At 38.1% G+C, this 14,698-nt stretch overlaps 1 protein-coding gene across 9 annotated transcripts in view; it reads left to right on the top strand.

Annotated features, from left to right (window-relative positions):
- The first annotated feature begins 2,024 nt into the window (after positions 1-2,024).
- LOC122833513 (potassium voltage-gated channel subfamily KQT member 2-like) overlaps positions 2,025-14,698 on the top strand; it is a 29,715-nt gene continuing 17,041 nt past the window's right edge. For 8 of the 9 annotated variants that reach the window (XR_006370993.1, XM_044121198.1, XM_044121170.1 and 5 more), the window contains exons 1-5: positions 2,190-2,600; positions 10,973-11,063; positions 12,049-12,175; positions 12,353-12,528; positions 14,533-14,658. Coding sequence is in view for 8 of the 9 variants with exons in the window: in XM_044121198.1 (XP_043977133.1) it covers positions 2,302-2,600; positions 10,973-11,063; positions 12,049-12,175; positions 12,353-12,528; positions 14,533-14,658 (819 nt within the window). In the remaining variant the exon portion in view is untranslated. Of the gene's footprint in view, positions 2,601-10,972; positions 11,064-12,048; positions 12,176-12,352; positions 12,529-14,532; positions 14,659-14,698 lie in introns of all 9 variants that reach the window. The other variant, XM_044121189.1, reaches the window with a different exon arrangement.

The following is a 14,698-nucleotide window of genomic DNA, read 5'->3' as shown; positions in this document are numbered from 1 at the left end:
TGTAACACATCTTTAAAAAGTGTTACAACCATCCCCTTAGATGCAACTAAGAACATTTTGATTTTAATCATTTTACAGAATGCCTAGGCAGTGGATACAAAAGACTGATAGAGGTGTGCCTGCAGATGTTTTAAAAAAAAGGCATCTGATGAGGTCACAAAGAAGAGCAAGTCAGTCAGATCAGTTGCGAAGGCGTATGGGATCTGCCATGTAACACTGAGCAGATACTGCAAATCACTGCAGAAGCTGAGAGAACAGGGGTCCAGTGATCTTCCCAGTGAAGCCTGGATGAAGATGAATCCTGCCAAGATGATGATGATATATGATATTGCAAGTATTGTGAAGACTGCTCTGCCTGCAGCTGCAACACCGAAAAACATTCAAGCTGGTTTCCAATCCACAGGTATTTGGCCCTTCAATCCTGACATTTTTTAGGAGTGTGACTATGCACCCTCACAAGTCACTGACCGTCCCGACCCAGGCACATCATTGACATCTGGAGCTTTTCAGCCGCAGTGTCCACCAACACACCTGGGGATTGCCTTCTCTCCTCACCTGGGGATGGTCTCCTCTCCGCCAACTCACCTGGAGACTACTACTTCTGGCTCCTCTGCAGTTAATGATGTGAGCATGTCCTGTGCTCCAGATGAGCCAAGCACCTCAGGGGTGTCTCCTGGTCAGGCATTCCATACTTTGACTACGCGGCCATTTCCAAAAGCAGGGCCAAGGAAAACAACTGGCAGTATCAGGACGAAAAGGAAATCTGAAATACTCACTGACACACCAGTGAAACAAGCACTGATAGAAGAAGAACAGAGAAGAGGAAGCAAAAATGTAAGGAAGAGTTTATTTGCAAAGCATAAAGGCAAGCAAAAGAGTAAGGAGAGAAAGCCTGCCAAGAAAATGTTAAAAGCCAATGCTGAGGATTCTGAGACCTCAGACGATGAATATTTTTGTGTTGTCTGTATGGAGCCATTTGGCAACTCAAAGCCACAGGAAGTGTGGGTAAAATGTGCCCTATGCAGTCTCTGGGCCCACCAAGCCTGCACTTCTGGGCTACCATCATTCATTTGTCATTACTGTGACTGATTAAGGATACACTCACATAGACACAAACACACACTGACATTGGTTTTTGTTAGACCTACATGTTTGTTCAGTGTTCATTAAGCATACATTATACATGTTAAGGAAGTTTGTTCTAGTAGAATAATTTACACACATGCACACACACAGAGTATATTTGAGTTATGGTCAGTCACAGAGAGAGAGACATTGTTCTTTTAATTCAGTAAACCTCTTTTTGAAGCATATCACATGGTGTGGCCTCTGTTTTTGCTTCTTTTGTCTAATTGTTACAACTTACCCCAGCAGGTGTTACAACCCACCTTGGTAGCGGGGTAGGTTGTAACAAAGGAACACCATGTATTTGACATGAACTCATGAGGTCTGTGATATTCTTGCAGAGGTTTGAATTGGTGCCATTTGTAGTAAACAAATGTGGGTATTTTGTATAAAAATTTGAAAACTCTAGCTCAAACATTCTGTGAGTTAAAGGTGCTGGAGCAAAAGGTGTTACAACCATACCTGGTCTCCCCTATTTCTGTTTGAAGAGGAGATAATTTTAAGTGTTTGCATGGACTTTTGTTTCTTTATTGTTTCCAGTGAAATCCAGTCCTAATTCATCCTGACATACATTCTGGTATCCATTTCTCATAGTGTAGAAAGCTGCACATATGAATATTGCATAGCCCTGCATCATCCAATGAAAGCTTTCATTGTAGCTGCTCTCCTGGGCTGAAGTTGAGTGGAGAGAAACTGAGGTAATACGAGGCTCTGTTTTTAAAACCAGAGCAGATACTTTTCACTAAAGTAGACTGATACCCATTATTTCCTTCATGTTGACAACTTGTAATAATTTTATTTATTTATTTATTTATTTATTTATTTATTTATTTATTTATTTATTTATTTATTGACAATTTTCTGCATCAGCAACTAGAACAGAAAACCTGATCTGCATGTTGAGTTTGAATTTACACCCAAATGCACTTCTTAGTCATTAAAGCCTTTACTTTTACTTTGATCATGTCTGTATTTCATGTGCATACCTCCTACTGTGCCCGTCAGGCTGACGGAAGGGAAGAGAAGTAGACAGGACACACATTGAGTTTCTGCAGGAACCAACACGGACCTCAGCGGCAGCACCAGCAATAGCAGCAGCACACACCCCTCAGCGAGTGATGCATTCTCACGGCAAGGACACCGACAACTCCTCCTCAGAGTCGGCTCCACTTTAGGATGGTGCAGAAATCCCTCAACGGCGGGGTTTACCCAGCTGAAGCCGGAGAGAAAAAGCACAAAGTCGGCTTCGTCGGCTTGGACCCCGGCGCTCCGGAATCCACCAGAGACGGGGCGCTGCTCATTGCGGGCTCGGACAGCACTAAGCGGGGTGGCATCCTCAGCAGACCCAGGTCCAGCATCTCCTGCGGGAGACCCAGACCGTCAAAGAAAAATGCCAGCTACCGGAAACTACAGAGTTTCCTCTACAACGCGCTGGAGAGACCGCGGGGATGGGCGTTCGTCTACCACGCTTATGTGTAAGTGCTGTTCCAGTTTTACTTGGCTTTTTAAAATGATTTTTTGTGTCGGTTATCGTGGCCTTTCTGACTGATTCGGGGTGGGGGAAGCTTGGTGGAGTTTGGAGAGTCTATGGCGCATATCAGGTTAACTCCAGCTGTGGTCTGATCACCTGCAGTCAGTCAGTCTGTCTGTCTGTCTGTTCGTTCGCTGTTTCAGCCTCCAGTTCTGCTCCTTCATGCTGATTCTAACTCGTGTTGTCATGATGCGGCAGCTTTCAGCACCGCTCTGTGCGGACAGCTCCGGGCCGCCTCGGTACTTTTGTCCGAACATCGCAGAGAGGTTCTGCTCAGGCATGACTCCACACTTACCGCTTTCTGCAGTCAAAGTGGAGCTTTATGGGGTTTAAACGGCTACAAGGACTTTAGTTTTTGTCTTTGTGACTCAGGATAAAGATAAAGAGTGGCCGGGGTTCTTATTTTCTTTTTATAGTTTGTTCTGATCATGAAGAAGACAGGGTTGTTTATTTATTTATTTATTTATTTATTTATTTATTTATTTATTTGTAACCTCCATTCAGTATTAGTGGTTTCTAAGTATAAGGATTTACAATAAAAATAACAAATTAACAAAATTGTTTTTGCACTGCAGGTAAAGAATCAGTAAAATGTTATTTTGAACAAAGAAAAGAACTTATTAAGCAAACATTTGTAAAATTGTGCACATTTTAGGTTCCCAGTTTGGATCTGGGCCCAAGGAGCAAAGAAACTAAATCGTTCTCCTCACAGTTTAGATATGCTGCTGAGAAGCTACCAGATCCCTGATGACCTGAGGTGACTAAATATTAAAAGAAAAAGGAAACCAGTAATACGATTTAAAAATTTGTACTTTGACATGCAGAGTTAGAAGAGATTTTATATTATGTTGTCTTATTTCCAGGTTGAGATCGCAGATTAGAGCTGCAGCTGGTTGATAGACCAGCAAACTGAGCCATTACACAGTAGTCGCACCTACTGAAAGTGAAATCATCCATATATTTTTTCTTCTGTCAGATTTTTACAAGTTTGTATTTGGCAGACACAGTAATAGATTTTAAGAGGCTGTTAAGGTTTAAGTTTGATTAGTGGCATCTAGTTTTCTGGCATTTTAGTTCTGCATCATTAAGTCAAGCTGAGTTCTTGGTTCTTGGATCAAAAAAAGTTTTATCTTTCCTGCGTTAAGCTGAAGTAAGTTTAATGAAAAAATTATGAAGAAGCAACAGGAAGCTGTACATCATCAGTGATGATATAATAGCGGTGTAATTAGAACCTGACTGGAGAAGAGAGCCATGAGGAACCTCATATTAAATCCATGATGTTTGATTCCCTGTTTTCTAAATGCCAAGTAAAACAAAACCTCTGTCAAGTGAACTTTGAACATATTTACAGTAAAACCTCAGAATGGATTTTATATTCGGTTCAGCATCACATTCAGCAGTTCAGAACTGAAATCCAGTAAAATCAACACTGAAGCTTTTCATGCATCACTGTCAGGGTTTAATAAACCTTAATAAGTTCAAAGTTTACAATGACATAAAATTAATCTCTGTAAGAGAACAATGTCAAACTTATTGAAAGCCTTTAAAGTCTGTGATCTGTTTTCTTTATGTAGATAATTTTGTTTGCTATTTTATTTTCTGAAACAAAATGAGCGAGTAAACAACAGATGGATGTTTTGCTAAAGATGTAGCACAATAATTTAAGATTAAATCTGTTAAAATAGTCAGAAGAATTATAGCACAAGGTTCCCCTAATGCTTTTCATAATTAAAAATACATTTGTTTGAACTCTTTTTAATTTATAAATGCCTAATGTAGAACCTTGAAAACATTTTCACACCTCCTGATATTTTGCATCTCGGATCTTCAGCACTCAATGTACTTTTAATGAATTTATAAACTCGGTTTTTCCAAATTAAGAGCTGAAAAATACAACAATTCAAATTCATTAAGTACTCCTGCCCTGCTGCCATCACAGCACTGTCTCCCAGATTTACACACACTAACATGCAGTTCAGTCAAACTCTGAACATTTTCTTTTTCTTTTTATTTTCTGGGAAAGACAGAAACTAAAACTTCACTTTCAGGTGACTGACTGAACAGAGCTGTGAGATTTATTTCCTATATTGTTTAGCTTTATTGTCTCCTGTATTAATCTGTCCTCATGATGCTGCATCTTATCTGTTCTCTCTTTTTTGTTTTCTACAATAAAGCAACTATATTATTTGCATATTGCATATTTTCTTCCAATTCACAAACATGCTTTACTTTTTGTGGCCAATCATAACATTTCTTCATAAAATTCATCAAAGTTTGTTTGTGATCTAAGAAAATATTAAAAGCTCCTGAGTGTCTTCATGTAGTTTAGACCTCCTGTGGTTTGAACAGTGCTCTGATGAAAATGTGTTTGGATTTGTTTCGAAGTGTCCATTGCTTTTTTCTTTGGTCAGATACTGAACTGTGATCGCCAACCAGCAGAGAAAATGGCCACAGCAGCAATCAGACTCCACTGGGATCCTAGAGACACACACACACACACACACACGCACGCACGCACACGTGTGCACACAGTACTGGGGGACTTTTGAAATATTAACGGTTTTCTGCTCCAGTAGCAGCAAGCAGCTTTTTAACAGCTGCTTTGCTCTCTGACAGACCTGCGCTGACCAGTGATGTTCTTTGTTTGAATGTTACTATTTCTAATGGGATTCAGGTGATTAAAATCTGATCTTACTGGTAAATGTTACAGAACAAAGCAGCGCTGTCACAAAGTGAAGCTCCACACAGAAAACATTCAATCTCAATCCTATTGAAAAGGATTTCTGCAGCAAACCAGAACTTTGTGCATTTGTTTTATGAATTATTCATATCCGTCACACTTCATTTAATCTTCCGACTCGTTGCTTCAGCCCTGATGATTTATAAAGCTATCGTGTGGAGACATCAGTCACGTCTTTTCCAGCCTTCTTCCTTCTTTTCCCTTGGATGTAAAAGAAAAAGCTGTTGCCAAACTAAATCACAGCTATGAATGGGATTTGTTTTCTCATTTTAAAGTCTGTGACGTCCCAGTATGTGGAGCATTAGTTTGGTACAAACTCCATTCTTGTTGCTTTATATGTCTGTAGTTTTTTTTTCTTGTTTTGCTGTGTTTTGTCTTCTTTTCTTAGAGCCAGCCCCTTTTTGTCTGCCAGGATGTAACACTGACTTTTCAAGCAGCAGCAGCAGCAAATGTTAGGTTTTGTTTGATAAGCAGAGCTGTAGCACCGTTAATAATAACTTGTTGTCAGCTTATGTACAAACTAATGGTAGCACTGCAGCTAAGCTAGCTGCCATAGGAAGTTAGAACAGGAGTTCTTTAAGAATATTTTTACGCAGTCTGAAAAAAGTGGAATTTATTTTTATTCATTTCTACAGTAGATACTGAAAAATACTTGTGTTTTCTGAGACATCTAGTGACTTTCCCCCTCTGAAATGTACAAATTTGCTTCTAGAATTCAGTTGCTTGGGCAGCTGTGAAATTGAAATCAAATGTTGTTTTTAAGCAACAATTTAACAAAGGTTTATTAAATTTATTTTGTATTTTATTTTTGTAAACTACTTAATCATAGAATGCTTTTATAGTGTCACATAATCTGAAACAGAACTGATGTATTTTAGATCAGATGCTAAAGGAAAAAGCACTGAAAAAATGTTTTTTAACCTGAAACCAAACGTCTTCAACATAATCAGGATAAAACCTCAAATCTCCAGAATGTTCTAAAAACTGTTGGAAAAATCAATAAATCTGGGTGTGGGAAAAAAAACAAAAAACATTTTAAAATCCAACTGCTTCAAGAGTTATGGATAAGTTAGTGTATTTGGGTTTTTTGGCTATGCGGGAACCATTTTGGTAGATATTTCTCATTCCTCAGTCAAGCCCCGTCTCCTGCGGGTGATGATGTGTATTACATAGAGGCGTCCTCAATGTCAGAATCAGAATCAGGTTTTATTGGTAGGATCTTGTCATCATACAGAAGCTCAATGAAGTTCGTTTCAGTAGCCCATCCAAAGACAAGACAACTAACCACCATATCTCATGGGTAGACGTGTTTCCCTTTAAACTTTGACTGTCAGATTATTGGTCCAGTGAGTGAGTGTACTTAACTCTTTTTTTTTGTAAATTTTTGTGCAAAAAACTAAATTTAATCAACTAAATAAGAAGTTCTGCGACAGACTGGTGACCTGTCCAGGGTGAACCCCGCCTCTCGCCCGGAACGTAGCTGGAGATAGACACCAGCAACCCTCCCGACCCCATTAGGGACAAGGGTGAACAGAAAATGGATGGATGGGTTGTATATAACATCTTTGCACACTGGAGTAGATAATCTATTAAATCTTTGGTGTTGCAGTTGATTCCAAAGCTGTGGGTCTGGATTCCACTCAGGACTGTCAGTCGACACATGGAGGGTTATGAGATTATCTGTTATAGTTAAAGTTATAGTTTAGTAGAATCTGGATTCTAATTCTCCTCAGATTCTCCTCTGGAAATGACTTCATCTGGATATTTTCACTTCATTAGAACCTATTTAGGAGAAAACAAACCGATCCACCGTCAGAAAATTTAATCTGAATCAAAATCTTGTCCTTAATCTTTTCTTTGTCTACTGAAAAAAATTCCATTCATAAAAATCTGAAGACTATATTCGCATCTGAAATCTGTCCAGTTCATTTTCCTGCTCTGATATCCTTCCTGATTGCTGAGTGGGAGAGAAGCTTCAGCAAAACCAAATTATCAGAGCTCAGCTGAAGAACATTATGGAAACAGACGGTAAGGAGGAGGTGAACTGAAACTGCAGTTAGTGATTAATCAGTGGCAGCAGAGTCACGTTGTGTTTAGTGAATCTGGGAGGCAGATTGAGGACGTGATCCAGTTCTACGTTTTGCTGAGCTGGTGATCTGAAGAAGACCTGAGGAAAGAAATAAAGGCAAGGGCAAACATGAGACAGATGTTGGCTTCCAAAGGCTGAGGATTTGACTTAGTGTCTGTTTCACAGTTCAGAGGTCGGCTGAGGAGCTCTAGCCTTGACTGGGATGAAGTCCTGCTGCTCTACCGGTTCTAACAAAATAATGATTATTATATTATCTAATCATTTTATTTTTGAAAAATTCCACAAAATTTGTATTTTCTCAGTACTAAAGTTGGGTGGTTGAGGGGACAATTCTAGACTTTTCTAAGATTGGGGGGATACAAACCCCCCTATCCCCCATGGGATTTCCACCCATGCTTTAAAAGGAATTAATTTTCCTTTAACAGATAAAACCAGTCAGTAGCTGGTATTATTGAATCATTTCTGTGTTATCACTGCTGTCTCATTTATACAGAAATAATCCCTCAGAGAGTCATCAGTTGACCACATGCTGCTGCTGCATGTTTCTGTTTGTGGTCAGTGGAAACCTTCTCCATGTAGTTCTGCTGGGTTTGTTGCAGTCTAAATTTAGTGATAAGGCCGTTTGGCGTCATTGTGCTGAGCGCCACAGATCGATCTTTCTCCAAGTGCAACCCAGAAGGAAAAGCAAATTGTTCAGCAACAACAGCAACCCTTCACCCTGACCGATCTACCGTCACATTCCTGAGGTCCGGACAACAAGTGAACGTTCATATTTATTGCAGCATTTTTTAGCTGGATGGAAGAATGAAGTGTTTTTATGTTAAAGTTCATTTTTGTTTGAAAAATAATGTGAAATGTTGGCTTAGGATTTACTGTTTCTTAAGTGAAACTCAACTTGTAATGACATTAATGTTAATGAGATTTTTATTCAGCAATTCATTTTCAACACCAGCTCATCCTCTTCAGCACTCTTCACTCACATTGACAATTCAGAAACTATAAAAACCCATAAAATGTTGGAATTTTCTGTACGGATTAAAATCTTTACTACATTATTCTTATTATACTGATGACACATTTCCAAAAACATGTTCTTAAATAACATGTTTTAAAAATAAAATTGATTACTTAAGATACATTATTGTAACATTTTTTGGCCTTGCTTGCTCAAGTTTCCGTGGAGCTGAAATGCTAAATCTTCCAGCTGAGCTAGCATCCTGTGCTAATGCTAACATTCACATCCGAAGATATGTGGAAGCCCTTTTCTATAGAAGCCCTTTTCTATGGAAGCCCATTTCCGCCATTTTGTTAAAAAAATAAAATAAATTATCTCATTATAATGGGATACTATCTCATTACAGTATCCCATTATAATGAGATAATGAGATACTATTATCTCATTATTTTATAAAACAGTGATACTATCTCATTATAATTAGATAGTATCCCATTATTTTGAGAAATTTATTTTTTATTTTTTTAACAGGGTGGCGGAAACAGGCTTCCATAAAATGATGCAATCGAAGCTAAATAAATAAGTAACTTAAGTACTGTAATGGAAACACATAAAGTGTATAAACTTTAACACATTAAAAGCTTTTTATGTGCTAGAAGCCAGGCTAACTTTTTTCCTGGTCCTAGTGCTATGTGAAGCAGAGCTAGCTGTAGCTACAAATTCAACAGGGAAATATCAAAGTGTATCTTTCTAGTTCACTTCAAATCTTTTTTCAGGACTTTGATTTGACTCTGCTTTCCACTTAATGATGACTCCAATCTTTTGGAGCCGTGCTCAGCTGACAGTAGCCTGATGGATAGTCGGTGTGTGGAGGAGCTGGAGGCAGGTTCTGTCCCTCTCCACTCTCCTCTTTAGCAGCTGCTGATTAAAATGGCAAAGTCGAGGTAGGAATGATTTTCATCCTGCAGCCAGCTGCGTCTTCTGCTGCATTTCATAATGCCTTACTTTCTGTGACCAGTTGCATTTTTTGTGTTTCATGAACTGAATGTTGACTTTTCTGCTGACTTTGTGAAATGTCTGCCTGGTGACATCATAGATACTCAGATAATGAGTATCAAATGTATTTACAGTATCACAAAGTGCAAGGCTGAGCAGTCTGACAGCAGTGATATCACTCTACAAAGCAGTGTTTGTGTTTAGGGAAGTCATAGTGACAAGTCTGAGTACTGGAAATGTAAAGCTGTGTTTCCAGATAGCAAAACAAAAAGTCAGGACCAGCAGACAACTCAAGGGATTCAGAGAATAAACAGCAGCCAATTCAGTCAATTTAACACCACAAAGTGTGTTTCTTTCCAAGCTTACTGTGCCCATTTCTTTAGCTGAATTTATAAGAATACCTTGAATGACACAGTTTGACAGACATTCTCTAGTAATAGTATACTTCCTTATTTTATTATTATTATTATTATTATTATTATTATTATTATTATTATTATTATTATTATTATTATTATTATTATTATTATTTAGCAAAAATAAGGAAATAAAAGCTTTGTGAACAGTAGATAATCAGGTGATTTCACCTCAAAGGTCCAGTCTTATATCTTTGCTGAAACTTTCCCGTTTCATATATTTCAGATTCTGTTCATATAATGTAGATAAATGTTTATTTATTTTCAATTTTTTAAGCTCACCCTGGTTGACATGATGTCATGGAACGCACTGAAAAAAGTGAGAAAAGAGCTAAAGTTTAAAGAAAAGCTTAACATAGACTGGATAAAGTTTGATAAATTAAATGTACTTTTATATTTTTGTATATTCTGCCTTTATTATTACAGAAGATGCATGGTGCCTATTTTAACCTTAATGTTTTAATGAACGGCCATAAGAACCTTTATTACCACCAAAAGCTTAGAGGTTTACTAACTCTTTACTAACAGACTAATAGTGACAGCATATCTAACTACATTGTTGCTATTAGAACTGTTCACATGAATATAATACCATCTCAAAAACTAGGCTATCAGGCAACATTTTAAGTTGATTTGATCAGTGGAGATATTTGCAGAGAACAAAGCTAAAGGTTTCATATCAGAAAGTGTAAGACAAAAATAAACTCTTCCATACTAATGGCACAATAATCCAGCCTTATGAGGAATACACTACTTTTGGAGTCATGCGGAGTACAGAACTCAAAACTGTTTCTCATTCTACACCAGTGACTTACTGGATTTTCAACAAACCTTTCAAACATGATCATCAAAGCCTCTCCTAGAGTTTAATTTATAAAATAGAAACCATTCACTGAAAACAGTAAAGATTTGATGCTGGAATTTCATCTAGAAATTTGTGTTGTATCTCTTGGTAGAAAGTTTGAAAAAAAATTGCTAATATTTTCTTGTACATGCTAATCTGATGGGTTTCTGATGAGGTTTTGTAGAAAATCCCTTTAGCCGCCTTGTTGAAGCTTGTCGTGCTTCCTGTGGTTTAACTAACTAATTAACAAAGTCCTCTCTCTGACATCTTTTGCAGCTTCTTCTTGGTCTTTTCCTGCCTTATCCTGTCAGTGTTTGCCACCATCAGAGAATATAAAGACAACTCAGAAAACGCTTTGTACATCTTGGTATGTGCCACTTTGTGTTGTGACCCCTAGCTACAGAAACTTTCAAAGTCTAACTGCTGTAAATACTGTAAAAGGCTGCTCACCTACCTCACTTCTGAGTCTCTTCTCTATTATAGAATGACAACTTATGTCATCTGATCTCATGGACACTCAGCAGGAAACCTTAATAAGAATAAGACCTTTATCATGGATGTAAAGTCTTACCATAAAACTAATTAAAGGTGACCTACTATGCTTCCATTGAACAGGTATACATATATGAACATGTATGTATACATATGTCTATAAGCCAGCCCAAGACATTTTTTCTTTTTACACAAAATCATTCTTAGATATGGAGATGTTACTCTGCTCAGTTCTGCCTATTTTGAGCTCAATTGTACATCTTTGAAAAGGTTAAGTGGAGCCTCCTGCACAACCAACAAGTGCAGTAAGTAGATTGTGGATGGTACACCTACTACAGAACATTTGTCTTTTCCAGCAGCCATTGAACACAACAGTAAAACCAGCTGACCAAACATGCTGGAGCTCCCCTTGGGTTGTTATGGCTGGGGTTGCTAGTTAACAGCACAGTGTGACTCAACAATTTGGAGGTTTTTGAAACAGCTCATTTTCCAGACATTAAAAACATTAACTTATTGTTAAAAAAGACTTGATGGTTTTTTTTAAATGCTCTTGGTCTGTTTTTAGAAGCAGTTGAGACCAAAATTAAAATATAAAAACATGCAAAATGGGAATTTTGCTTAATAAATCCTCTTTAAAATGAAACATTTCTGTATTTTATAAGCCTGGGAAACAGTCCTCCTTAACACTTCTTAAGAAATTGCAAATAAATTCAGACTGTTCCTGATCTTTTGTTAATTACTTAATAATTGATTCAGCATTAAACTCAACAGCAGTCTGATAGACAAGCTAATTTCTCTTGTCATCTTCATATTCACATCACAGACTTTCTGCTGTTCCTTGGTTTTCATTTGCTTTGCAGGAGATTGTGACCATTGTGGTTTTTGGAGTTGAGTACATTGTGCGGATATGGGCCGCTGGATGCTGCTGTCGCTACAGAGGATGGAGGGGGAGGTTAAAATTTGCCAGAAAGCCTTTCTGTGTCATAGGTGAGGAAACAAGTTTGTTTTGCCGATTATTTTACCCTGAACATAACTCAAACTTTTTGTTTTTTTATTTTGATGTTCCTCGCAATGAATCCTTGAAGAATGATCACAGTAGTCTTTTGTTTTATAGAAGAGGATTAATTATTATACACAGATATCATCTTGTGGTTGTCTCCTCAGACATGATGGTGCTGATCGCCTCAGTGTCGGTGCTGGCAGCCGGATCTCAGGGGAATGTCTTTGCCACCTCAGCCATCAGGAGTCTGAGATTCCTGCAGATCCTGCGTATGCTTCGGATGGACCGCCGTGGAGGCACCTGGAAGCTCCTTGGATCTGTTGTTTATGCCCACAGCAAGGTGAGCTAGGCGTTAAAGTTGCAGTACGTAACTTTATAAGATGTTTTTTTACATATTTGTTAAAACTGTCACCATCTCCTGACAGTTTGTCATGAGACAGGTAATATGTGAAAACATAAATCTCCTCCACTACCTCCCTGAGCTGCTATTGCAGTCTGAAGAAATACACCAAAAACAACCAGATCCAGGTGGAGGGTCTTAGCGCTGTCAATCATGCTCATGCACTTGCTGCTCAATGTCCTAAAGGTGGAGAAACAACTCTTTATCCACTGTCATCACTGGTCATGCTAACTACCCTTAGCATTCACAACAGACTATGCTAGCTGCAGCCTAGCAGAGAGCAAGAGGCTAAGGGGAGGGGAGATGAGCAGCCACATGAGATTGTGATTAACAGCGCTAAGACCCACCTTCTGGCTCTGATTGGTTGTTTGATCAGTGAGCACTGGGAGAAGGCTGAGGAGCTTGAATTTATTTTCTTCTTTTTTTTTTTTTTACAGAGTAACAAACTGTCATGACATGGTGACAGTTTCAACAAATAAGTAAAAAAAAAAAATATATATATATATATATTTTTTTTTTACAGACGTTACATACTGCAGCTGTAAGTGTAAGTGCCAGGGTTTGTTTTTATGTACTTTGTATTGAAGTCAAAAGAAGCTGAGCAAAGAATGTTCTTCAAATATAGTTTTGGGTTTTTGAAGATAAGGCATCGTTTCTCCAGATATTCATCAACTTATTTATGTCATCATGTTGAGAAAAAGTTTGTTCAATGAACCCGTTGTCTGGAAATAGTGGCTCAGGTAACTAAACCTTTGTTGGAGTCTGTTTCCTTAGAACCATGTCGTATTGGGATTTCTGTCTGATTTTACTGTAATACTGGTTTTATTTTCTCAACATAAAGATGGCAGTTGGTATTAAGAGGAGTTATGGACTAAACTAAATGCCTGTGATAACTAACCCGTGATTGCTTGAGACACCTTCAAGTAATCAAGTAATTTGGTGTTTAATGGTTCAAACACCAAATATACCGTAACATACATTAGCGCTAGCACAGACAGATATTGGGATAACACCTGCTGTCCTCTCTTTGAGGTTCAGCCAATCTGTCTCCAAGGAAATTAATAGATTGGCTGCGTGGTAAATACCAGCCAATAGCAGCATTGCACTGAGATATTTCAGTTTCCTAAACTGTATTTTCTTAAACTTTACAAAAACAACTATGAATATGCAAGTTTTCTCCAAACAATTTGGAGTCACCTTTTACAGAAACTTGTTCGTGAATTCCCAAATAAAGAACTGTGAAACAGTGGCGGCACTATATTGGGATAACACCTAGTTTTTACTGAGAATTATTTAAATATTTCTTTAATGAAATATTTTTGCTCACATTGTTTAGCAGTTAAATTATATCATCATTTTAAAACAGCAGATTTGGTTTTATAGTGATGTTCTTTTAGTGTTTTTAAACTCATAAAATGGAAATAAACATAATTTATCAGCTTGTATTTGGAAAACAATAAATCCATCTGGTTTTCCGACATCCAGCAAGAAAACGCTCAGCTTGTGTGTGAGCATTTACATCTGGTGAAGAAATCTGCAATTTATCTTACAATCTTTTTCTCTTGGTAACTGGAACTTCTTTTGAGTTTTTAACCTTTCTTACTTTCTTACAGTGAAAAGCCGCTGCATTTATTTGTGTCCTCTCTGATACACAAAGTTCTGCTCTGGAAAGGAAATGCATTTAATGTACTTTCAAACCAGATGGTGTCTTGAACTAACAGGCGCTGCTGCTATTTCTATGGGAGGCGACAAGTTGAAGCTGGATGTGTGTGACCAAGGGAAATAAATACATTTATGAAACACCACTTAGGGCTTTGGGCTCACATCATTGTGTCCAATATTATTATGTGCTGATTGTTTTACCAGTCGACTGTAGCCTCCTGTCTTGATGCCACTTTATTGCCTTATGTCTCCTGATGCTCACCGTACTGTTTTCCCCTGCAGGAGCTGATCACAGCCTGGTATATTGGTTTTCTGTGCCTCATCCTGGCTTCCTTCTTGGTCTATTCTGTGGAAAAAGAGTCCAATGAGGAGTTTGAGACGTATGCTGATGCTCTGTGGTGGGGACTGGTAAGGCAGAATAACTGTGCTGTTATTATAGCGCAAAATG

The sequence above is a fragment of the Gambusia affinis genome, linkage group LG01 (assembly GCF_019740435.1).
Source record: "Gambusia affinis linkage group LG01, SWU_Gaff_1.0, whole genome shotgun sequence".
Taxonomy (NCBI): Eukaryota; Metazoa; Chordata; class Actinopteri; order Cyprinodontiformes; family Poeciliidae; genus Gambusia; species Gambusia affinis.
This window is presented reverse-complemented; position numbering and strand designations above follow the sequence as displayed.